Source organism: Fukomys damarensis, unplaced genomic scaffold, assembly GCF_012274545.1.
Source record: "Fukomys damarensis isolate Sample0158 unplaced genomic scaffold, DMR_v1.0_HiC HiC_scaffold_28, whole genome shotgun sequence".
Taxonomy (NCBI): Eukaryota; Metazoa; Chordata; class Mammalia; order Rodentia; family Bathyergidae; genus Fukomys; species Fukomys damarensis.
In genome coordinates, this window is record NW_022900940.1 from 268,883 (window position 1) to 294,909 (window position 26,027).

Genomic DNA, 26,027 nt, shown 5'->3' on the forward strand with positions numbered 1-26,027 from the left:
CTTAAGCCCAGTCACCCTTGCTCAAACCAAAGACAGTATCCTCTTACATAAGAGGTACCACAGGATACTAACCCTGGTATAGTAATAGGACTCCTAAAGAAAGGGCTGCTATGGACCAGTCACTCTACCTGTAATGTAATGTTCCTACCCTCCCAGGAACAAATGAATGGAGAGAAACACACACCAAGCAAACTGAAGCAGAAGAACTGTAAGTTTTAGGGTAGTCTGGGTAACTTAGATCCTATCTTAAAGAATTAAAGAGACCTGGGGATGTAGCTTGGTGACCAAGTGCCCCTAGTTTCAATTCCTGGTACTGAAAAATCAAGCCAGATCAAAACAAAACACTGAAAAACAGAATAGTGCTGAATCGTTGAGCAGTAAACAAGACTGCAGAAGGTATCCACCCAGTAGTGCCTAACCTTACACCATTTTGGCTACCAGACTTTCAGATAGGATATGATACACGGTCTTAGATTTAAGAGATGCCCTTTTCTGCATTCTCTGGCCACCTGAGTCTCAAGATATTATGGAAAAGGCCTTGTCACCCAAACGCAGGAGCAGCTCTGCTGGACAGTCTTGCCCTAGAAATTCAAGAATCTACTTACCTTGTTGGGGTGTCCTATTCACTGATCTCCAAGACATAGGCTACATAGTGAGTTCAAGGTCAGCCTGAAATGCACTATGTCTTCAAAAAAAAAAAAACCTGAAATGAATGAATGAAAGGAAGGGTGAAGGTAGGCTCTGTGTGTGGTTGTGTCAATGGAAAAAATGGAAGCAAAAGCCCTCTCCACAGAGACCTCAGCCCAAAAGGCTGAGCTAATTGCTCTGATGTGGTTGTTTATTTGGGGAAAAATAGAAGTAATAAATAATTACAATGACTCCAAATATGTTTATGCTATACTACGTGCCCAAGGGGACTGAGGGAAAGAGGAGTGCTAAGACCAGTCAACAAAGCATCAAATATCACCCTTTTAAACTAAAGTTGTTAGAATCCATGCATCTACTAAAATCACTATAGAGGACATCAGCACAGTGATGGGGAATCATGAAGAGAAAAAAAAAAGCTGAAGCCAGGTATAGTGGTGCACACTGGTAATCCCAGTACTTTGGAGGCTGAGGCAGGAGGACTGCTGTGAGTTTGAGGCCACCCTAGGCTAAAAAGGAAGTTCAAGGCCAGTCTAAACTACATAGTGAGACCCTGTTCCTGACTCAAACAAAATAAAACAAAAAGAAAGCTGATATAGCCACCAAGGAAGCCACACAAAAAAAGTGATATTTTGAGAATGATCCTGCTTCCTGCACCCACTACACCCTTGAGCTATCAACTAGTATGTCCTGAAAAAGAAAGGTAAAGGGCTATAAAATAGGGATTAACAAAGAGCAATACCCTGGATAGTCTGAAAACCAGCATAGATTGCTGTTATTTCCTAAAGCAATAGCCATTGTGGTTCCTAAGGAAGCTCACAGTGGGAAACATGGTATACAACTGGCTTATACAATTTGAGGACCCTACACTTCCCCAAAATCATACAATTTGCCACACAGAGCTGCTTCCCTTTATATCAAACTAATAACCTCCAAAACAGACTACTCTCAAGACCAAATATTAAGACCCGTACAGATTAAGGGGGCCTACTCAGAAAATTCGCAAGTTAACTGTCCTGTCCTGGACCCCCAGAAACTTTAGGTATCTCCTAGTAATTACAAACACTTTCTCAGGATATGTGAAATTCTCTGCCAGACTGAAACCACTACTGAAGTAACCCCAAATCTCTACAAGAGATTATCTCTGGGTATGGACACCCTAGGATCCTACAGAGTGATAATGGACCAGCATTTGTAGCTCAAATTGCTAAAAAGGTCGCCCAGGGTTTGGTTAATGTCTGGAAACTCCATACTTCTGGGATACAATGCTTATCAGGAAAGGCTGAAAGAACTAATCAAACCTGCAAAATGACAGTATCTAAATTTTGTTAGGAGACATAGAAAATTGGTTAAAGCTCCTGCTTATAGCCCTCCTCAGAATGAGAATGGCTCTGTGGAAAGACCAAACTAAGCATACTTCAGCTTAGGTACAGCCTATCCCATGTCTTCAACCAGGTCAAACTTAAGCTCACTTCAAATAAAACAATTAAGGTATGCCATCAGGTAAATTTGGGGGCGCTTTCCTCAGCCCTTACAACATATGAAAATCAGGTCAGGCCATCTCCAGTGGATTTGCTTCTATGACTCTTACCTTCCTGCGTGATTGAATATACTTAAAAATTTAAAAAGATCAAGGCCCAGAATAACAACTACCCCAAAATGAGTGGGCCTATATCTGGTAATCTTTTCTTAAGATTTAAAAATTCCTGGGCCGGGAATTTGGCTTAGTGGTTCTGCTGCCTGCCTCGCAAGTGCAAGGTCCTGAGTTGGATCCCCGATACAAAAAAAAAGATTAAAAAAAATCCTTTTATCTTATGGTATATCAAATCCACAAACTAAAAGCAACACTCATACAACTGTGTGTTTTTGAAATCTCAGATAAACGGATCAGTTTCTCAAAAAACATAAACTACAAAAATTCATCCAAGAGAAAAGAAATCACCTGAATTGCCCTACAACTTCTCAAGAAATCAAATATTTTGTCTAAGTACAAGAAGAAACATTTTATAATGTAATATATAGTGCTAATCAGGTAGCAAAATCAGACAAAGACCACACAAAAAAACTATACATCAGTACTTTTGATGAATACAGATGCCAAACTCCTCAAAAAACTCAGCTAAAGCACTCCACCAACATACACAATTAAGGCACCTCAATTACGTAGGATATATCCTGAGAATGTGAAGCTTTTCAAAAATCAATTAATGTAAGTCTCCACACTAAATGACTAAAGAAAAAAATTCACATAATTATATAAATGGCATAGCCTGAAAAAACATGACACATATTCAAAAAACACTTTTGGCAAAGAAAAAACAGAAGCAAACTTCCTTAAGCCGACAAAGGACATCCAGAAAAATCCTACAGCTAACAATAAACTTGAGGAAAGACTGAGTGTCCCTCAGATCCAGGAACAGTCACCAAGCAGACCACTGTGGGGCACCTAAGATCCTTTGGACTGGTCTCTGTATCATGGCGCTGATGCCCAGTTCCCATCGTGGGTGTGACAAGAAATAATGACAGCATTTGTACCTTATGAAAAATTTAAGCCAAATCATATGGTAGACGCTAGCCTCTAACTGACCACACCCCTTTTCCCAAGAGACTGGACTGTGAACAGCGGTGCTTCTGAGTGAAGTGTTCATAGATCACTAAGTCACATTCTGATTGAAAAAAATTACCACTTTCTTAACCAACCCCTCCCCAAGAAAGGTAGTTACCCTTCCACTCCCCAGAAATCCCCTTCCTATGTGGATATTTCCATATACACATTAGCAGAACTCAGCAAACCCTAATCCAACCCACCTGTTGCCCAGAAATGCCTCATCAATCAATGGCACCAAGAGGAGTCCACTCAAGGAACTCTTTTCCTTCATAAAAATACATTGTAAAGCCACCCAGCCCTCACAACAACAAAGAGCCACTGGCCTCAGAATGGCAGGAATTGGGGCTATAACTCGATTCACTCTTCCTTGGAAAGGCTTGGTCATGAGGCCACTCTCCAGAATCTCTTGACCTCTATGGAGATCTTAGCCTACAAGACCACTGACACCCTTGCTAGGCCCCAAGCTTTATTAGATTCTTTGGTTAATGCCATTCTTGACAACCAGTTGGCCTTTGACTACCTGCTGGCAGAACAAGGCAAGCTATGTGTAGCCACTAATTCCTCATGCTATGCATGGATTAACAACTCAGGGCTAAGTAAGAAGAACATTAAAGAAATTTAAGCCCAGGCATATTAGCTGCATCTAATCTAAAGGACATTAACACAAGGAGTACAGGATATTATGTTACAGTCTACCCCCAACCTCACTTGGTTTCTCCTTCTATTAGGATCTTTAGTGGCCCTCATGTCCCTGTTCCTTGGACTATTCATCCTCAACTGATCAGCCTCTTTCATGACCAAAAGACTTGAGACCAACAAACTTTAGATGGTCATAACTCAAAAACAGAAATAATGAGTGAGAGCCTGGTTACAATCAAACATACCTAAAACCAGCTAGGGAAAAGTTTTGCTCCTCCAGCCAAAGATATGTAGTTCTAACAGAAAGCAGTTCCAAATCTTGACAATTGCTCCTGAACAGCCCACAATAATGATGAGAAACAAAGCTGGTCATGGTAGCACATGCCCATAAGTACTCTGCGAGGCTAACGCAGGAGGATTGCAAGTTCAAGCCTAACACAGGTAAACTGCTGATATACATATACAAATTATATATACACATTAAACACACACACAAACACACACACACACACACACACACACACACACACAAATTTGGTAGCAGGGAGACATCAGTTTCAAGATTCTAGGTAAAAGTCCCATAACTACTCCTGTTTCTATAGAGCACCCTGTTAACCAAATGTCCCTGTTTCACAATGAGGAATGAACTCAGATGGGGGGAATGAGTTCCTGGGGTGCACCATAACCTGCTCCATGTTGAGTCCATTGACTTCCCCAAAGCCATTTCTTCTCTACCATAAGGGTTACTTGGAGGCAGCCAGTGTCAGGACAGGAAGACAGAAGGGATAGCTCTCCAGAGCAAGAGGATTTGACAGCTTCTGGGAGATTACCCAAGGGATTGTCTGTGAAGGTCAGCTAACCACAAGTAGAGCCTCTACTCTCAGTTGAATAACCAAGTCTGTTACCATGTAAAATCATGGTCTGGTCACCACACAAGCCAATTAATTGAGAGCCAAAGAGATGACAGAGAAAGGATGTCAGTATGGTGAGCTAGCTGATCACAAAGGAGAACCAGCCGAAAGGACCGTCTTGATTAAAGGTGATTTATGAGCAGTTCACATAAACTGGTAATAAATAATGGCAGACTAGGGCACATCTTCTCATAGGTTAAGGTTCTGGGCAAGTTATACACACCTGAGCTTGATCACCTAGTCACACCACATTTCAGTTCTTCCAATCTCAAGAAAAATCTATTATTTTTGTCAAAAATTATCATTTCCCCACACGAATCCTGCTACTTGTTAGTCCGCCCATGTGCAGCTCCTGACATTCCACAATGGATATGCTAGAGGGGACAGCTGCACAGAGAAGATAGGCAAAGATCAGAGGAAGTTATATACAGAGGTGGTCATGTCAAGGGAGAAAGAGAGATCTTAGACTTATTGCTCAGCTTCAGGATGTCATTTCTGTAATTAGCTTACAGCAGATCACCACTCCATCTTCCCAGCACTCTGAAGAAGCAAGCTTTTGTGTCACAAAGCCTGCATAGTAAATGTCTGAGGGTGACCTTCAACCAATGGCCACTGAAAACAATCCTGCTAACAGCCCCATGAGTGTGCTTAGAGGTAGATCTTTCCTCAACGGAGGCTTCAGATGAGTGTGGTGAAGACACCATCAGGATAGCAGTCTGTGAGGGGCCCCTAAGGAGAAAAAAGCTAAGCTGTGCCTGATTCACCATCTAACAATAGATAACCCACACAGGTGGCTATAAAACTTCAAGTTAACAATATAGTAGACATTCTTTGGTATTTGGCTTCTCTCTCTCTCTCTCTCAGCATGGTGTCTATGTCCTTATCTGCATCAATAGTTTATTTTGTTTACTGCCAAATAGTGTTCCAAGGGCATAATGCCTCCTTTATGTCCATGTCCTAATTCTTGGCACCTGTGAATGTGTCCCTTGGCAAGGAGAAACCAAGACTGCAGGTGGCCTTGAGGTTTCTAATCAGCTAAGCTTGAAGTGCAAGACTGTAATCACAGGGGTCCTTACAAATAGATGGGGGAGGCTGGTAAGAGAGACAAGAATGATGTAACATGAGAAAGGTTCATCTGATGGATGCTGGCTGGAAGGCGATATGGGCCAGGGAATCTAGTGTCCTCCAGAAGCTGGAAAAAGCAAGAAATGCATTTTAGGCTGGAACCACCGCTTGGTGAGAGTGTATGTTTAGCATACATGAAGCCCTGAGTTCAATCCTCAGCACCCACAAAGAAAAGTAATCAAGCACAGCAGTGAAACAAAACAAAAAAAGGAATGCGTTTTAAAAAATCAATAATGGGCCAGAGATTTAGCTCAGTGGTTCTGCCCCCTGCCTTACAAGCTCATGGACCCAAGTTCGATCCCCAGTACCAAAAAAAAATAAAATAAAATAAAAAAGAATAGAAAGAAACAGCCTGTCCCCTAGAGTCTCCAAGACAGAACACGGTCCTGCGAACACTTTAATTTTAGCCCACTGAGACCTATTTCAGAATTCTGACATAGAGAATAAATACATGTTGTTTCAAGTTACTTAGTGTGTAGCAGTTTGTTTCAGCAACAACCAAAACCTAGTGGTACAGATAGAATACATTTTGTTTTTCCACTGGCCTGCTGCTGGTTGTGTCCAGTGTTCCGCTATTTTGACTAATGTTGTATAGTGAGCACTTCTGTGACTGTGTGCATACACTATTTTAACAAAGTCACACTTTTTTCCACTGCTTGAGGATTTTTGTATCTATGTTGGTGAGAGATTGTTATGTACTTTTTCTTTCTTTCTTTTTGCCTAGTTTTGGCATTGGGGTGGTGCTGGCCTCACAGAATGAATTAGGAATTGTTCCTTCTGCTATCTTGTGAAAAAGAGAATAATTGAAAAATTGGCATAATTTATTCCTTACACATTTTGTATAATTTGGTAATAAACCCATCTGGGTCTGGCAATTTCCTTTGTGGAATGTTATTAATTATTGCTTCAATTTCTTTAATAGATCTAGGCCTATTTAAGCTGTTTATTTGTTTTGTATTTTTCAAACACTGTATTGGGATGGTTTTCTGAGAAGAGGTGATTGAGTTCACAGCAGTTAGAGGCACATGGGTTGTGACTCCTCTGGAAATCAAATGTCGGTGCTCTGTGGGATGGCACAGCTGCCTGAAACCAGCTCCTGGATATCACTGTGGATATCCAGCTTTCTACTGTGAGGTATGGGTACCTGTGCGTGCATGCATGTGTGCATGTTGGGGGAGAGATCTGTCTTCTCTACAGGTTCTCTGGGAACCTAAGAAGTTTCCTATCTGTACAGAGCTCACTTTTTTCCGTGTCTCTGGCACCACCCAGCTTTGGAGGGAACACAGCCTTACCTGAGAGCTGGTAGTTTGACATCATGCTGCAAACTCTCAATCTTCTGGACCAAAAGGACCCAGGTTCTCAGAAGCAGGACTCCCCCATGGAACACTGAAGCCTCCGTTGGTTTCCAATGCATGGTTTTTTTCACTTGCTATGCCTTCTGGCTGCAGCTGTCTTCCCCAGATCCTGGACTGGCTGACTACTTTCCCATTCCTCAGGATGTTCCTAGACAACGTGACTCTCTTTTGCAAGACTTCCTGACCCTTCTCATCTGCTGCCACCCTCCACCGCAGCCCCCTTTCTCGTGTCACTTACTTTATCTTCTTTCTGACACATATCAGTATCTCCAAATCATACTATGGGCCTGCTAGATGTATCTGCTGACGTCCCACGTCAGCTCCACGCGGCAGGGGCTAGCCTGGGCTGGGGTAGAGAGTGGTGCCTTGCCTTATCCATGCAGGAGTCAGATCCGGATGTGACCCAGAAAAGATGCTCAGTATTTGAGGAGGCAAAGGCTAGTTGCTTGGACAAGCCTCGTTTAGTGCCCAGCTTGCCTCTGCCATGCCCAGTCCACCTAGGCCCATGGAGTAGCTGCCTCTGGAGGGGACTGGGATGGCTGGTGGCCTCCTGGGGGCTCCAGTTTAGAGCTGGATACTATCTGCCTTCCCCTGCTGCCTTCTGACTGGACCTGGGGGCTAGGGTTTCCCCCAGGGCTCTTTCGGAGCCCTACCCCCTTGCTACAGGAAGACCTTCTCCCTGTACAATGCCCTTTTCACCATCTGTGGCAGAGTTCCAGGTTTGTGTCCTATAGGCCGTCATCCAGCTCAGCCTGGAACGACCTGTGAGACTGCACTGACTCACTGTGCCATGTCCCCCAGCTACGACTGTGCCTCCTCTTATCCTCATCATCCTGCCAGCCCCCACAGCAGTAGGGTACCCTCCCAATAGTCATAAGGGAATAGGATGGCCTGTCCCAGTGTTGGGTGTAGACAGCTGACACTTCTCAGTGACCTGTGAGTGCCCCATCCAGCCTCTAGCCTTGTCCAAGCTGACTGAGTACCCTCAGGACACAGCACATGGGCCTTACCAAGTTCTGGGGGAAGGTCTGGGGGCAGGGTGCCTTCAAACATACTGGGCAAGGCCTTGAGGCACCCGAGGAATCTGGCATCACAGCAAAAGGGCCCTGGGTTGGGAGGTCCTTGTGATATGTCCCTATGGCCACAAGGTGCTCCAGAGTAGGGATCAGTCAACCCATATGGCTCTCCTCTCCAATTCCTATGTGGGCTCCAGGGCCCTGCTCTCTCCTCATCCCTGCCAAGAGGACATGCCCTCTCCTAGGGCCAAGCCTGCAAGCAGTACAGCAGGTTTCCAGGACAACAATCAGGGAGGGTACCCATCCTGCTGCCTCACACCTACATTCGGGTCTGTGTGTTTTTCAGGGTGAGTTTCAGCTCATCCAAGGTCTCTTCCATCTCCTGCGTGTTCTGGATCAGTGACAGGTTTTGCTCTTCCAACTCTGTGAAGACATCCAGGAGCTGCTGGGGCTCCATAAAATACAGTGGCAGGTCCTGTGAGAAGGCCATGTGGGCAAGGGGCCCGGGTCGGGGAAATGATGGGGCAAGGGGAGGAAGGGTGGGCAGAACCAGGCCACTGACCTCTCCTTCACTGTCAGTGTCTTCCTGAGACTGGAGGGATGGGAGGGTAGAGCTTGACCTGCAAAGAGATGGGGTCAGGGCTCCCTGGGCCAGCCGGGGTGGCCGGAAGTGAGCAGCAGGCAGAGACCCAAAGACGTGGGTGGGCCATCTCCCTAACCCTTGTCCTCCCCACCAGTGCCCAGACATAGCAGCAACCTGCATGGCTCTGCAGATGCCACACAGCAGCCAAGCAGCCACTCCCACTTTTCGTCGCACTCCAGGGGTCACTATGTCCCTGCCCTGTGAGCCTCTTCTTCTCTCTCTAGGTATCGGCCCTACTTCAAGGCCTTTGTGTCCGCAAGAGCTGCCTTTCTCCCTGACTATTTGTTTTCTGAGAGCCATCTCTGAGGCCTTTCATGCCCCACCTTGGTCTTGCACCATCCTGCCCTTGACAGTCCCACTGACAGTCACCATGAACATAAGGCCAGCTCCAGCTGACCCTCAGCAGCACCTCACAGGGGTGGGCCTGTTCCGGGCTAGGGTAAGGAGGCATAGCCAAAGTCGTGTGGGCTTTAGGATGGTCACGAGGCCCTAGACATCCCTCTGGGAGGATTCCCACCTCTACCTATTTGCAAATCCTCTCTCATTGCCCCCAGCCTGAGACTTGCCTCCCTGACAGGCCCGAAGCCACCTGAAGTGGAGGGACATCAGTACAGGGCTTGGCAGGAGCCCCAAGAGGCGACCAGGGAGGGCTTCCCAGAGCAGAAATAGTGGCAACAGCTAAAGCCTGGGCCTCCTGTTGAATACATACTGATGCCCATTTTGTAAGACAGGAGTTTTGAAGTATAGCTCAGAAAGTCAGCCACCAGCTCAAGGCCACTGGAAGATGCCTCCCTGAGAATTCACCCTCCAGAGGAATATAGCTTGGGTCCGGGCCCTGGCCTGGTGGCTTGGAGTGGTCTAGACCAGTTTATGAGCTTTGTGCAGCTCACAGCTCACCCAGCCGTACTCACTGGCCTGGTCACTGGCTAATGGATGGAGCAGCCAGGATTCAAAGCCAGGACAATGTGATCCAGACCTGTCTTCTCAACAACTCCCTCAACATAGAGCTCCAGAGCTGGGGGACCACCTAGGCAGAGGAAGCAGCATGGGACAGCTAATCACTTAGAACCTCTCCTCCCAAATACTGAAATAATTATTCCCCAGATGAGTCACAGGGGCTACAGTCCACATGCAGCATGTGCCTGGCCCAGCCTATGTTACCACCAACCCGCCTGCAATGTGACATTCAGAGACAGGCGGAGACAAAACACAGGAAGGGGTTCGGGCAGCCACAGGCCAGGGAGGACGGGCTGTTGCCAAATCATAAGAAATAAACAAACCACCCAGGTTGCCACAGCACCCCTGTAGTGCCATGACTCTTATTTTATTTTACTTTCATATTTCTGATGCTCTGACATCTGGGTCCTTCCTGAACCCTCCCCAAGGTTAAATAATTCATAGAGATGGTAAATGATTCTGGTTTGTCCTGGATTGTGCTTCTCCATCACAAATCCACCAGCTCTCCAGTATCCAGGCCCTCCAGCACAGGGTTCTTATGCTAGGGCCACTCTTCTCCTGCCCTGATCTGGTGCCTTCCCCAGGGCTAAGACCAAACCGCCACAGACAGCACTATGCCTGATGTTAATCAATTTGGCCTGTCCTCAGCCTGCTGCCTCACTTCACCCACTTCTTTCTTGGAAACTACAATAAACATCCCATGTTCCTCTCTCCACCTCTGACCTCTGACATTTCTCCTGTAACCCTACATGCCATGCTGGCCTTCTCTTGGGATTCTAAGGACCTTAGTATCAGTATTTTCTGGTTGGTTGGCTGTACTATTCCTGGGGACCATCAGAAAGTGCTCCCTCCCCCATGCCCCAGCCCCATCCCAGGCCTCTTCAAGGCCACTCACCCTTTGGAGTCCAACCTGCTAGGCATGCTGGGCTGACTGGTAGGCTGGAGGCTGATGCTGCTGGATGGGACCTGCCCCAGCCTCACTGCCTGCAGAAGCTTCCAGGGCTTCTTCAAGCCCCGAGCCTCTGGAGGAAACAGGGTAATGATTTACATGGGCCCTGGTCTGGATTAAAGGGCCCCTTCCAGCCTGGGACAGCCATGTACCTCTGGCCCACAGAGAGACCATCTTGCCCTTGTTCCCTGGTCCTAAAGGAAGCAAAGAAGGGATCCCAGATGACATCAGCTGGAATTTAGGTTCAGGTTCTGGAGCTCGGGCTGATTTTGTTGTTCCTACCTCGGAGGGAGGAAGGTACTCGAGAAGAAAGTCCCTGTGTTTGTTTGAGAACTGGCCATCTCCCCATGCAAATGCTTGGGATGGGCCCCATGGGAGGTTAAAGGGCGAGCACTGCCCCACGTAGAGCCCAGAGTGGCCCTAGTGTAGGCCTTGAAAGGTAGAAAAGGCCAGCCTATGGCCCCTGCCAGCTGTGCACAAAGTCTTGGTGCACTACCAGCGAAGGGATCCCCATTCTCTTTTCCACTACCTTTGTCCACTAGTATGGAGGACACACTCCCCTCTTTGAGGGTCTCAGCAACCTCCTTGGCCTTTTTGTGAGCCAAGCGCTTCTTCTCCTGTTCATCCAGCCACTCCTTGGGAGACAGCTTGTACAGGAAATCCTTATAGATTCTGTAATGCTGTAGAGTGTCTTCCTGTTTGGAGATTTCACTAGGCCCAGGGAAGAAAGGCTGAGGTCAGGCTCCATCTACTGTGAGGCCTGGGTGCACAACTTGTTCTTTAGAGCCAGTGCAGATGCCCTGAATGCTGGGTAAAGGGCTAGAAGCAACCAGAGCTCCCAGAATTGTGGTTGCAAGTTCCTCTTCACCCAGGGGACTCTGCCTGCTATTCTCAGGCTGCAGCCCAGGGAGCCTCTGAGCCAAACTGGTCCTGCATCGTGGTGGTGTGGCCTTGGGAAAAATCACTGAATTTCTCTTGGCCTCAGTTCCCCCATCTTAAAATGGACCAGAGTTTTCAGCAGAGATTTGAGTCTCTGAGGTATATAGCAGTAAGGGTTACATGGTCCTAAGCTCCCTTTGACTATGGGTCAATTGATGGAGGAAAATGGAGATAGTCCACTAAAAGGCCAGTGTGCTGCCTGCTTTCACCTTTTGATATTCACAATCTGAGTGGTGAGGTCCTGGATCTCCATGATCTTCTCCACTTTGGCTTTGGTCTCCTTTTCAGCCCTGAGGGATGGGTGGGGACCAGGAGGACAAACTCAGATGAGTAAATACCAGCAATCAACCACTGGCCTCCGGCTCCTGGGTTGGAGGCAGGGAGCCAGGGAACTAGCCAGTGGTCAGGGTCTGGCTAGGGGTCAGCCTGAGTTCTAGCTGAGGTTGGGTTGGGTCTGGGCCAGGGCAGAGTAAATGGTTGTGTCCATGCTCAAGGGTCCCAGGGAATGGTGTGGCTGGGCTGGCCAGCCCCTTGCAAGCTCACAGTCTCATGGCCTGCACTGAGCTGCGATCATTCTCCCAGAGGAACTCATCGAACAAGGCTGCATCCTTCTCCAGAGACTTCTCAGCCTGCTCCAGCTTGGTCTCCTCCCAGGTTGCCAGCATCTCTAGCCGCTGGATCTCACTGCGTTTCATATCCAGGGAATACTGAGGGGCAGAAGAGTAGTACTGAGGGCCAGACACTCTAACTGGAAACCTTTGTTCTGGTACAGCTAAGCTCACCTGGATGAGAAACATCTTTCGATTCTGGTCAATGTACTTGTTTATCGAATCAGGCTCCAATTTCTTTTCTGCAATGAGAGGAGGCAGGCAATTGGGAGTGAGAGGTCCAGGCTGGGCGAAGACCAGGCACTCAGAGAACCTGCTGGGGCCACAACAGGCTCCCGGACAGGGCTCTGCTGCCAGCCTGGGAGGCTACAGGATCACACGGAATAGTGTTGCTCTCTGCCACCAACAAAGGACAGAAGTATCTCCCAGTATATAGTCAATCCTCTGTAGCTGTGGATTCTAAATCCTCAGATTTAACCAATCACAGATCAAAAACTTTTGGAAAAATGTTATATCTGTTCCAAACATACACAGTCTTTTCCCTCTTGTCACTACAAATAACCTGGTATCACTTTTCACACAACTATTATATCTTGTTAGGTATTACAGTAACCTGAAGATGATTTTAAGTGTACAAGAGATGAGATAGGTGATGCACTATTTTATGTAAGAGGCTTGAGAGTTTACAGATTTTGGTCTCCAAGTGTGGACAGGAGTTTCATGGGACCCCGTGCCTGCAGACACCAAGAGATCACTGTATTACAGGCTCCATAGTTGGTGTTAGACTGGGTGGGCAATCTTGGTCTGACTCTCTTGCTGTAGTATCCCCTTTCACTTGGGATGAGGATCTGGACACTCTAGAAATTTCCACTCTAGAATGTTCACCCAGATGGACTTAATTACAAGAGGCCTAGTAGCAGAACCTGGATGAGATAGGAGAGAAAAGCAGAGTACTTGAACTCTCCAGAGCTCGGCCTTGGCAGCATCTTATTCTACTTTGACAGGGTTTTAAGCAGGCAGACAAAATTGAGGTAGAGGTCTGAACAACCTTCTAGCAAAGCAGAGGGGAGCCAAATGTGGGCCAAGGGCCATGGGGGCCTCTGTGTTGTACTTTGAGAGAGGAAGTGCTATGTGCTCCCTAACTTCAGAGTTCCAAGGAGCTGTGCTTGACACTGTGTGGCTCTTGGCTCTTGAACCTCAGAATCCCTTTTCTTTCCAGGAGAACAGCCCTGATGTGGTTGATACAGGAGCTCTTTTCTGAGTCCAGAGGCCCTGGTTTGCCCTCCTTGGGTGATTTGGGAGAATTTCCTGTCCCTCAAGAAAACCCAGCTCCTCCCTGGCAGTCAAGCTCAGCACAGAGAACTCTTGCAGCTCCACCGAGGCAGCTTCCTCCATCTTGCTCTCCCTACCTCTTCAGCCTGAGGAACAGAGAGCAGAGGCCCAAAGGTGTGATGCTGCTTCCTGGTGCCAAGTTCAGCACACAAAACTTCCAAGCAAGTTTGGGATTCCCACCCAAGTAATAAGCTGCTAGCATCAGAGGTGGAGACTGTGGAGCCCTGGCATGTTTTCTATTCACATTTAGTACCTCTTAGAGACTGGATTAAAAATGTCCCCCAAAGACTCATGTGTTCCAAGGTGGGGCTCTGGAAAATGATTAGATCCTGGAGGGCTAACTTCATTGATGGATTAATCCATGTGTTGTTAGGAGGTGGGATCTGGCTGCAAAAAGTAGGTCACTGGGGGCATAACCAAGAAGGTACATCTGGCTTCTGATTCATGTCTGTCTGTCTCCCCCCACCCACTCTGCCTTCTGGGTATTATGACATAAGCAGTGCCACGACCACTCCAGTGGAATCTGCGTGACAATGCCGACCACCTGGCAGAAACCGGATCTGAGGTATCGGCCCCGGCCCCTCGGGGTCAAGCCTCCTGGAGGTCCTTGGCATGCACCGCATTAAAAGTCAGCCAAAGAAGGAATCATTGGTTTCTTTGCCTGCAGCTTGGGTACAATGGGTTCTGTTACAATTTTGATTTATTTTCTATTGATCTCTGTGTGTTTGTGTTTTTTGAAAATGCCTAGTGGTTTTCAAGAAGGAGAAGGATTAGATGTACCCAAAGATATGGAGGATAAGAATGTCACTGTTTGGACACAGCCTTCTCAGTCAAATAATAACTGAACAGAAGGTGCATTTGAGGGGAATATTTCTTTTAAGGAAAATAGCATGTAATGTTACAGACGTTACTGATACTTCATCAGAATTACCATATATTGTCAAACATCTGAGAAACAATGATTCATTGGGGAGAAAATGGCCACTGGCATATTATCAGCTAAGATGGAAAGAAAGCTTAAACTCCTGCTAACTTTTCACAATGTATTCTATAATGATGTATTTGGCAGGCGCCAGCTCAGCAAGCGGAAATAGATGCCTAGAGAGATCAGCTCATTGCCCCTGACTTGCTATAAGGAAATAGAAATCTGTATAAAGGAAGCTCTTTGAAAAATAAATTTTGCAGCAGCATTTGCAAACTTCACCTCAGTGTTGAGTGCTTTTGTCTGTCATCGCCGAACCTGCTCCCACCTTTCAGAGAACCTGTATCTCCTCGTGAAATCCTGTGTTTGCTGCCCTACAGTCGATAGCAAAGCAGCTTTATTCTACCATACCCTCCCACCACAGCCCTTTGTCTTGTGTCCAACCACCCATGGGCTGAAACTTCTGAAACTGTGAGTTAAAATAAACCTGTCCTCCTCCACATTGTTTATTCTGGGTCTGCAGCCAAGTGAACGCACCTGGGATCACACCATGTCCCTACACTGCCTTTTTCTAACCTGATCCAGCTTTGGCATTGATTAGTTTCTTGGTCATGGCCAGTTATTTGGCCCCTTGGCAGCTCAGTGTCACCTCCTGGCTGTCAATAGTAACAACTTCCATGGGTTGTGGGAATTAGTTGCATTAATACATTGAATGTAGTAAAACAGAACATATATATGAGTTATTATTTGACATATATGTGACAGTCAGGAATCTTAAGTACTGAGTATGTATTAGCATTCTACCAATTCAAATAATTAAAAAGTTTTGAGCCAGGTGTCGTATATAGGCCTATAGTCCCAGCATTTTGGAAAGATGAGGCAGGAGGACCACAGGTTAGAGCCCAGACTGGGCAACTTAGCAAATTCGCAACAAGAATTTAAGAGTCCAGAGTTGTACCTCAGTATGAAGACCTTAGGTTCAGTCCTCAGTAACACACACACACACACACACACACACACACTCACACACGCGCATGCACACACGCAAGCATGCGGTAACATTGCAACACTGGAAAGAAGCAAAAATCAATGAGAAGTCAGCAAGGAACAAGGTAAAGCCGTTTAAAGTGCCAAAGCTTTCTTTTGGCTTGGTTTTGGGTTTTGTTGGGTTTCTTGGATTTTGTTTTGCTTTTCTTGTGTGCATTGGTGCTAGGCATAGAACCCAGGACCTCACACCTGCCAGGCAAGTGCAGAAGCACTGAGCCACACCCCTACCCGGAACTGCCTGAACTGCCTGTTCTGTATCACAGGTGTCTACCCACATTCGGCAGGCACATGCCACTGTGACCCTCAGCCTCCCAGAGCTGCAACCTGGAGTGATCAAGCCCTGGGAGGTACCAGATAGGAGTCAGACGAAGATGTGTGAAGCCCTTCTATATATATAGCAAATGTCTGCAGGCACGAGAGCCCCCAGATGCTGTCCCTTAGAGGATGACTGAGCCAGGTCCCCCTCCCCAGGCCACAAAGGGTGGCACCTTTGGTCATGATCAGCTTCCAGGCCGCTTTATCACCAAAGGTGCGCAGCTGCTTGACCTCAGCCAGCAGCGCCTGGTCATCCATCTCCTCTTCGAGCTGCAGCTCCTGCCGTAGGCTGCTGTTCTTGGCGGACATCTTGGAGGCATATGTCATTTTCTCATACACCCGCATCTTCTTCTTCCTCTCTCTCTCCTAAGAACATTGAACTGGGTCAAGTGGGGCCCAGGCTCCTCTCCCTACCCAGCATCCCACTGTGCCTGGGCTGCATGTCCACATCGGCCCCTCTGGGACTGCATATGGGGCTGAAGGGGCACAAAGACACATGAGAAGTTACACACACTCATACACTTACAAGGCGTGCACACCCAACACCATGGAGCTGGTTACCATGGAAAGGCCTAGCCCCTGTGAGTCTCATCACAGTGCCTAGGACTGAGAGTAGAGTGGGAAGGAAGGCTCACAGGGAGGCCAATCAGCTCCAGAGAACAGGGCAGCAGGCAGAGTCACCAGATAAATTATAGATGCACAGCCAGATGTGCACCCCAGATCGACAACCCGGGGCATACTCCCACTGACTGATGGTTTTATCTGAGGTTTGCAATTTTTTTGGTATCTGGAGTGCGATTTACATTGAACTGAAGACGCAGCAGTTTGATATGCTAGATACAATAAATATGCTCAAGGCACTTAGATTTGAGTTTCTGAAAGAACCATGGAGTCTTCAGTTAATCTTCAGGTTCTGTTGTCAGTGTTAGCCAACTGGAAAGTCACTGGTAGTCTGCTGTCTCCACTGATTTTCCCACTGCCCTGCACTTCCAATCTTGTCCCTGTGGGGTGCCACTATGGCCTAGCCCTCCTTTGGGAGAAGACCGCAGGATGGCGGAAGGACACCTGAGCACAGTGGATCTCTGGTCTAAGTACCACGCTCTACTGCTGGCTGGGATCTGTGGGTCTGCATGTGCCCTGCAGGGTCCTCACCCTGCCCACCCTAGGCATTGATCCCTTGCTACAATCCCTTCAGTGGGACTCTCCAGGGTCACTCTATTTCCTGTTGGGACCCGTCAGGTACCACAAACAATTCCACACCTATGAATCCTGCAGAATTTCAGCAAATGCAGGATCTAACCTGAGGCCACCAGTTGGCAGGTCTGTGTGTAATAACAGAATTGGGAAAATGTCGCCCTCAGAATCCCAGTGGCAACAGGTCCTTTATAAGGCATTGAGCAGCTCCTTGGGGGCAGGGTGAGGCCAAGGGCTGTGCTGGGTGAGGAGGGCATGAGGTTGGGGAATGTACTAGGGTGGGAGAACTTGAAGCTGAAGGCTCTGGTGGAGTGGGATCGGCAAGTTCATTTGGAGATGGACATTTAGTAGAAGGAAGAGGTTAAACAAGGCTTGAAAATTGAAGAACCCAGTCCTGCATTGGAGAATAACAAGATCTCCAAGGTCTAAGCCAGAGAGAGGTGCTGTAGTCTGCAGACCATTCTCTGAAGCTGCATGGGGCACCTCCTGGGGCAGCACCTCTCTGAGTACCTTGGTGCTTAGCATTTTGAAAGGGCTGAGGACACTGTTCTGGAATGTCTGATCAGAGGCCTGGGCAGGGCTGTGTCTTCCCACCAGTGCCCAGCTGGTGCTGGGATGAAGGTCTAGCTGCCCTGGGAACCGATGCCTTACAGAATCCCTGAACCAGGGCAAGCAGCCCAGGAAAAGGCCAGGATGTCTGCTTGGGTGGGCAGGCAGAGGCTTGCGCTGGCTGTGCTGGGGGCTGTGGGAGCAAGTGGACTGCCCTAACCTCTGGGCACAGCTCTCATAGGGGAATGCAGGGAGTGTACCAGTGTGCAGACAAGACTTGGGCAGGGTGTTGGGCCTGCCCCCAGGATGCTGAGGCACTGCGGAGGGGCATGTGTATGTGTACCCATGTGCATACCAGGCCTCCGAGATTCCAAGGAGAGAGTGGCCACTTAAGGCTACAGCAATCAGACAAGAGGGCCCATGAGGTCTAAGAGGACCTTGGAAGGACAAGGAGAGTGGGAGAAGGGAATGGCATTTCACACAGGGGACAGTGAAAGAGAAGGTAGCCAAGGTCGTGACTACTACAGCCCAAGGAACCCTTTACGACCAAGGCCCAAGAACAACAGGGATGGAAACAGGTAAGATAGATAGGGACAAGTCAGAAGTCTGAGAGCCCATGCAGTGTTTCTAGGTAATTTTGAAGGAAGAGGTGAGCCACTGATTATTCTAGAGTGATAGTAACCCACGGAAAGTGCTTTGCTGAGAAGGGAAGTGTGGCACTGTTTCTATGACAGAAAGAACCATGAAGGAAAGAGAAGCTTCGTGGAGGAGCTGGTCCCTGTCCTGGATACTCACTGAGATAGCCTTATTCCGCTCCTGATCTCTGAACAAGAAGATATCCACATCTCCAGACACATGGAAAGGATTAGCTGAACTATCTGGACTGCTCACATGCCCTGGGAGGGAAACATTTTGTTGGAGAAAGGTGCAGCCAGTTCTTCCAGGCAGTGTGGTCTGTGCCTCTGGGGTCCCTGAAGCCTCCCAGTCCAGCATGTGATACACAGAATGAATGGCAAATGTTCTCTTGGATCCAGCTCTGCCTGAAGTCCACTCCTGGATCCTCCAGCTCCATAAATTTACCTTTGTGGTTTAACCCAGTGTGAGCCGGGCTGCTGTTCCATACATCTGAAAGAGAGCTCATGAACATGGCCTTTGTGCCTCAAGCATCTGCCCTCTGTCTTTTCCTTTAAATCCTTGGGAAACCATCTGACATAGAGGAGGGAAGTCAGAGCACACTGTTTCTAAGTGGTGAAGGCAGGTGCTCAGGTCTGCTGACTCTGAGCCGTGGGTCCCCAGGTGATCATGTGTTTGTCTTTCTAGGAGCCTGTGTGGGCCTCCGGGGGTAAGACTGGCTGGACAGCTGTCCTTGTGCAGGTCTGTGTTGCTGGTAATCTCCGTGATTTTTTCCCCCACACTGAGTTCGATTCAGAGAGAAAGAAGAATGGGTGGAGGAAGGAAAGGAGAAGAGAGACAGAGGGAGAGAGAGAGAAAGAGAGAGTCTAGTACAGATGGCCAAGGGAAGCAGAGAGGTCAGCAGAGGCCCTACTCCCTACTCCCAATATCATTATAAATATATCTAAAACTGTAGACAGCTCTGGAAAACAAGAGGGCTGCTGCTGAGGTAGCAGAGGTTGTTAGGCAGCTTTGGGAGACCATGTCAGCACCAGAAAGCACACAGACAAAGACAGAATGGGTACATCCCACGGGAGAACTGACACCATGGCTCAACAAGTCCAAGACACAGAGAATTAAAGGATGGGGGGCGGGGCTTTGTGAAATGAAAAGAGGCTGAAGTGATTTGGTTCTCAGCAGAATCCTGATTAGCACAAACTTTCTGCAGGAAGATATTCCTGACTTTGTCAACTTATGATGGGACCATGGGCTTGTAAGGAAACATCCCTACCGGTGACAAGTACACACTGTAGTGTTTATGAAGGAAATGAAATTACATTTGAAGTAAAATGGATTTTATTTTAAAGAGTCCTAGCAAAGACAAAAAGGAAAAAGAAGAAAAGGATAGATTAAGCAGAGGCAGTAAAGTCATGCCAAAGTAACAATCTGAGGATGGTCCTGTCTCTTGTGGTTTCACTTCTGGGCAGGTTTGAATTTTCATAATTGAAAGAAGGAAGAAGAAACAAGGTGGGGTGTGTGGTGGGAGACTCCAGAAGATGCTCCCATCATAGACGTCAGTGGAAAGATCAGACCAGCCTGTGAGCCCAGGGACAGAGCAGGACCAGGAGGAAGTCCAGGCGAGCCGAGGCACAGACAAATGGCAAGAAGTAGGTTCCCTGTGCAGAGGATACGGGAATGAGTCAGTCGAAGCTGGCTGCCTTTCCTGCTCCCTCTAAATAGATTATAACAATGTGCCTGACTTTAATAGGTCTCTTTGTAGATGCTGATGGTCACATGACAAATTTTGGGCAGTGGACTGTGGGCAGACATTGCTGTGTGGGCCTTCCAGAAAGAATCCTTTCCCTGGGAGAGATGAGCTGGCAGCTGAGTAGTTCTGTCCTTCCCTTTTTCCCTTCCTGGAATCAAATATGATTAGGTGGCTGCAATCACTTTGCCACCATGAGGCTATCTTGTAGTTGAAAGTCCTAAGCCCTTTCCAGTGAAGCAGAAAGACTTGGAAGTGCCATTTGTGGAACACTGTGAAGCTTGGGACTACCTTATTTACCTTTACTGGAGGAAAAAAATAAATCCTACTTTGCTTATATTTGGCAGCTCCATTCTCGACAGAAACAGAAGCATCTCCCTCTTCCCTTAGCACTAGAGACTAAGTTTGAGGGCATCTGCAGCCAAGGGAAAGGATTACCTCCAACCAACTCAGACTTTAGCCACCCTGCTTAAATGTTACCTTTGCCTGTTTTTGCACTTTTCTCCAATTTTTCAAGGACTGAAGAAGAACTGTTCCTGGATTCCAGACTCTTCCCTGGGGAGACACAAAAATGAGAGCTATGGCAGTGACATGTCTGAAACAGAGCTATGAACATAGTGCCAGGCAATGGGGGAGCCTTGGGTGCCAGCATCAGTTCCTTACCCCTTGCTGAGCAGATAGATGGCAAGTCACCTGGCTTCTTAGAGCCTTGGTTTCTACATCTGAGATGACCAGACTGACTTTGCTGGGAAATTGTGAGAGTTGTGCAAGAGAAAGGCCATCCAATGTTCCACTCACACGCTAGGCACACAGTGGAGTTATTTATTTATTTATTCATTGGTACCGGGGATTGAATTTGGGACCTTGCAATTTGCAAAGCAGGCGGCGGAACCACTGAGCTACGTCTGCAGCCCACACAGTGGATATTTTGTGGCCCCCTTTCATACCCTCTACTTCATTCCTTAAGGTCGGTGCAAGACATTTTAGAGATGTGCACACAGGGGCTCAAGCAGATTAAAGACCCCAGACTTCAGACTTTGATCTGGCTGGTGCTGCTGCCTTCCTAGGCTCCCCTCAAGCCTTTGAACAGAGGATTTCAAAACCAGAGTTCTTCTCAGAAAGCACCCATCCCATTCCACCAGAAAGAATGGCCCTGCCAGCCCCAGCCTTTTTTGCAGGTCTAGGAAGCCAGAGGTGGTTCTAGGAAGCCAGGACCTCCTTCCCAGAGGCTGGCAAGTCTCTCAGCTTGGGCAAGATCCCCAGCACAGCCTTTCTTTAGGTGACATGTCCTGCTAGGGCCCCTGCCTTGTTCTTGTTGATGGATACCCACAGGGAAGGAGGCAGGTGGCCCAATAGTAATGCACTCCAGCCCAGGTATCACCTGGAGCTTAGAGATCCAGATCCCTGCCCCAGGACTGGGGATGAAGGAGCCAAAATGTGCTGTGGTGGGTAGGTCCTGGGAACAGGCTGCGGAAAGAGTGTGGTTCCCGAGGGATCCCAGATTTTGACGAGGGCATGACAGTGAAGGCAGGACCCGGTCAGGGAGGTAGGGGATGGGATACAAAGACCCAACCCTGAACAGAAGGGTGAAAGGTGAATAAGTAGGAAGATGGAGGGAGACTGAGGCAGGGGAGCAAGAAGGTCGGGCCTAGAGCTGAAACTCAAATGCCATCAACACCCTGCAGAATATACAGTGTCAAATGGGAGGAAAGGAGGCAGCAGGGAGTGGGGAGGCCTGTGGGGAACTCTGGAGTTCAGACTCCTGAATAATTCCTGTTTCCTAATATTCCTTCCTAGTGGGCATGTGGTTAGATTTCTTGGTGGTAAATCTTAATTAACCCTGTCATAAAAATCAGAAGGTATCAAATATCCAAAACAAATGAAGTCATATAAGTAGACTAAAACCAAAAACACAAGTCAAACCCTACTTAAAGACTTGGTTCTTAGTTTAAAAAAGAAAAGAAAAGAAAAGAAATATAGCTAGGAGTGGTGATGCACACCTGTGGTCCCAACACTCTGGGAGGCTGATGCAGGAGGGATGTAAGTTCAAGCTCAACCTCGGGAACTTAGTGACTTAGCAAGACCCTGTCTTAGTATTAAACATTTAAAAAGTACTGGATACATGGCTTAGTGCAAAGATCTTGGGTTCATTCCCCAGTACCACAAAAGATAAGATACAGACATGTACAGCAAAAAAAATTTGGACAGCTCAGGCTTGACGCATTGATCCAATGAATATTGTTGATGCAATGTGATGGTAAGATGAAAACTCCTCACTGGAAGCCCACTAACCTAACAAAGATCTCGCTCTCTCATTAGAAGTACTGCGTGCATGCACACACTTCAGTGTTGCTTTTTCACTACGAAATACCTCTGCTAACAAGCTGTAACGAGTAAAACAAGCCAGTCGTCAGAGGACAAACAAGGGATGAATCCAAACCTATGAGCTTCCTAGAGTAGTAGCCTTCCTCAGGACAGGAAGTAGCTGGTGGTGCCAGTGTGGAGCTGAAGTTCTCTGAAAAGCTGCCTCTGTATGAGAGACCCTGCAAGCTTCTTGCACTTGGCTGGGTGTGACACAGTGATTATGGAGAGATGGAATATCACAGGTCAGGAGCCAAAATTCTCTTGGCCTGTCTCAGCCCTCTTATTTATTATTTATTAAGTGCTACCAGAGAGCAGACCTAAGGCCTTTGTACTAAGCTACATCCTAGGCCTCTTTTTTTTTTTTAATTTTGAGGCGAGGACTTACTAAGTCACTAAGTTGCCTGAGTTGGGCTCAAGCTTGCCACCCTCCTGCCTCAGCCTCCCAAAACGCTGTGATTTTAAGTTCACCACCACACCTGGCTAATTTTAGATTTTTGCAACATTCTTACGACTATGAAGCTTAGCCTATTCTAGCCTCCACCAGCCGTAAAGCTAAAAATGCCATAACATGAAACCTACAGTAAACGATTTCCTCGTAGCCTGCATGCCTGGTGCTATTTACGTGTTTGTTGACTGTAGTGATTTATGACTTTCTTTGTTCTTTGGCTATAAAAATTCACCTAACTTTTTTTACCACAGATTGTGTCCTTCGAGGTAACTTGAATCCATGCTCCCAGGACACAGTCACTCATCTTGGACTCAAACTAAGCCATCACTGTTCCTTCAGAGTAGAGTTGTTATTTCACATAGACACCAGGGCTGGTGGGGAATGGGGGTGGGTAGGTGGGTAAATGCTTCATGAGGAAAGAGTTTCAGTTGTGAGATAAAAACATTCTAGAGATGCAGGATGGTGACGGCTGAACAATATGGATATGCTTAAGGCCACTGAACTTTGAAACACTAAACCAGGTGAGATGGTCTGTTTTATGTTATGTGGATTTTTACCATAATTTTAAAAAGTTTAAAGCCCACCTGCTCACACTTGGATGTCATCTATACTTAATCCGGTGAGTCCCTTGATGGACTCTGAGGTTCTTTCCCAGGCGTTTGCAATTTCCAAACAACTTTTGCAAAGACCACGCTGGATCACCAAGGTGAGCCATTCGGCTTCTTGCACCCACCCCCAACTCCTGTCACTCAAATCGGTGATGCATGACACCTTGATTTTCATTTCATTTCCTAGCAAAGTCACTGCGCCTTTCAGATATTTATCCCCCAAGTAATGGAGATTCAACCCAGGGTTTCCGCTCTAAGCTCTAACCCCAGCTCTTTGCAAAAATTGTTATTCTGAGAAAGGGTCTCTGCATGTTAAATCGCCCACCCACGCCTAGTCTTCCTGCCTCAAATCCCACAGTGCTGACGTTAGCTGTGTACCACCACACATGGCCTCAGATGTTAATTGCCCATTTGTTTGCCTCTTTGCGTTACTATCTTTTGCTCATGTTTCTGTTGGAAGGATGTAGACTTTAAATGATGCCTGAGACCTCTCATCTGTTAAAGGACACCGGCTCACCTGTCAGAGATGCTAAACATATTTTTCCTTCAGGACATCTATCAATTACATTTTGGCTTTATCTATGTTTTCCTTGCAGGAAATTATCATTTTTGCTTAATGAACTGTTTTTGGAGTTTTGTGTCTTACTTAGAAAAGGCATGCTGCATCCAAAAATTAAATGTATTTTTTAAAAATCCTATATATTCTTAAAGTACTTTAGCAACACATAGTTTTTAAAATTGAAAAGCCAAATGAGGTGGTGCACACCTGGAATTTCAACTAGTCAGGAGACTGAGGCAGAAGGGCCCAAAGTACAGGTCAACCTGGGTAACGTGAAAACCCTGTCCCAAAATAAACATAAGGTAGAGATATAGCTCAGTGCTCCCTAGCCTCAATTCCTGGTGTTGTAAAATAAAATAAAGTCTTTAAAATAAAAGTCTGTTTTTAGAAATGAGGTAGAAAAAAATAAAGAGGTTAAAAAAAGAGACAAGGAAACTAGAGTTCTAAGGCATGGTCAAAGTCACCCACGACTGTCGCCCTCTGCCATACCCTTACTCCCTAGGCTTGTGACCAGGCATTTAAGGAATTCAAGACTCAGCTTGTACCGTTCTCATATATTAGTTTACCATCTAGCTGGAAAACTTGCAAAGTCAGATTGGGTGACATCTTAATTCGCTCAAGATTAAAGAATGAACAAAGATTGGGTAACAAGGAGAGGCTGGACTAAAAGCAGGATGAAGCTTGGCATTTGTGCCTCCAAATTTTTGTCTTTCTTGTCATCTTCAAGCTTTGGGTCAGATTCCTGCTTGGCTCTGTGCAGAGGCATGTTAATGCCTTGAGAAGTGTCTGTATTAAATGGTTTATTAGCTTTAAGTGTACCTAGCCTATCCCATCACCCTTCAAGATAGAGAAAACCAACATATGAGTAACTAGGGTAATTTTCAGGATTCACAGAGACATCTGATTGTCAGGTTTACAACTGACAACATCCAGTCCCAGACCTCTGGAGCAATGCCTGAAAATATCCAGTCACTGTCCTAAAATTACAATCAATCGCACTGGATTTCAGGAAAACCAGAGCCTCGCAGACCTCAGGATGATGTCACTTCCCCAAGTGGGAGGCAATTACCCCATAACAGGAACTGAGCAGGCCTCCAAGGATGAACAACCTTCTAGCAGGAGCCAAATTGTGCTTTAAGCCATAAGGATTCCTCCAGAGCTACAAAACCAGAACTGAGCAAATGATCAGTCAGGCCCTGGCCAAAAGGCAGGTCTCCTCCTGTGATTGGCCTAGTCGGAACCTCTTCAACAGAGCGAGCCCCTCCAGCTGCTCAAACTGCAGCCCTTCCTCTATCCTCCCTCACTTTCTAACTCTTGCCTGTGTCTGCCTCTGACTCACATGGGTGCTTTTCTGTGATGAAAGTTGACAAACCAACTCCACAGGGCGAGGTGAAGTCCCCATTTCCTCTTTGGGGGACACCTTCTTGAATCCCATCTGCTGACAGAATAATTTAGAACAGGAAAGGGTTGATCTGCGCATGAGATGTTCACCAAAAACGATAAACACTTCCTGGGCAGAGGGAGATACAGAGTGAGACCGGAGCATCAGAAGTGTCCTGTCTCCATGATGCAGGGGCTCATGGAAAAAAGCAAGATGCAGAAAGTATTTTCATTGTGTGGTCATTTGTGTGGGGAAAGGACACACTCCATCCACATGTATCTTGAAAGTGCACAGAGCATGCTTGGAAGGAACACCTCTGAGCTGTCCAGGGACAGGGTAGGGATAAGCTTTCCAGAAGGCTGGGATGGGGGACTTTGAATAGACTTTGAATTTTGAAGCCCGGAATATTTTCTTTAGCCAGAAAAATTAAATTTAAATTTAAAATCTGAGGAGAATCAAAAACCTATAGATGGCATTGTTCACTGAGTCCTCATAGCCTCTCTTGTGCCACACGATGTGAGTATCTGGAGCACATA

At 47.0% G+C, this 26,027-nt stretch overlaps 1 protein-coding gene across 8 annotated transcripts in view; it reads right to left on the bottom strand.

Annotated features, from left to right (window-relative positions):
* Cfap100 (cilia and flagella associated protein 100) overlaps window positions 1-26,027 on the bottom strand; it is a 40,399-nt gene that overhangs the window by 12,212 nt on the left and 2,160 nt on the right. For 3 of the 8 annotated variants that reach the window (XM_010608067.3, XM_010608071.3, XM_010608065.2), the window contains 11 exons: window positions 20,612-20,686; window positions 18,550-18,650; window positions 16,185-16,377; window positions 12,570-12,637; window positions 12,331-12,494; window positions 11,997-12,077; window positions 11,378-11,559; window positions 11,001-11,042; window positions 10,795-10,921; window positions 8,862-8,919; window positions 8,623-8,774 (listed from right to left, as the gene is read on the bottom strand). In XM_010608067.3, the coding sequence (XP_010606369.1) occupies window positions 8,623-8,774; window positions 8,862-8,919; window positions 10,795-10,921; window positions 11,001-11,042; window positions 11,378-11,559; window positions 11,997-12,077; window positions 12,331-12,494; window positions 12,570-12,637; window positions 16,185-16,377; window positions 18,550-18,650; window positions 20,612-20,686 (1,243 nt within the window). Of the gene's footprint in view, window positions 1-5,015; window positions 5,191-5,932; window positions 5,996-7,220; window positions 7,432-8,622; window positions 8,775-8,861; window positions 8,920-10,794; window positions 10,922-11,000; window positions 11,043-11,377; window positions 11,560-11,996; window positions 12,078-12,330; window positions 12,495-12,569; window positions 12,638-16,184; window positions 16,378-18,549; window positions 18,651-20,611; window positions 20,687-25,449; window positions 25,621-26,027 lie in introns of those variants that run through there. The other 5 variants (XM_010608070.2, XM_010608068.2, XM_010608069.1 and 2 more) reach the window with 5 other exon arrangements.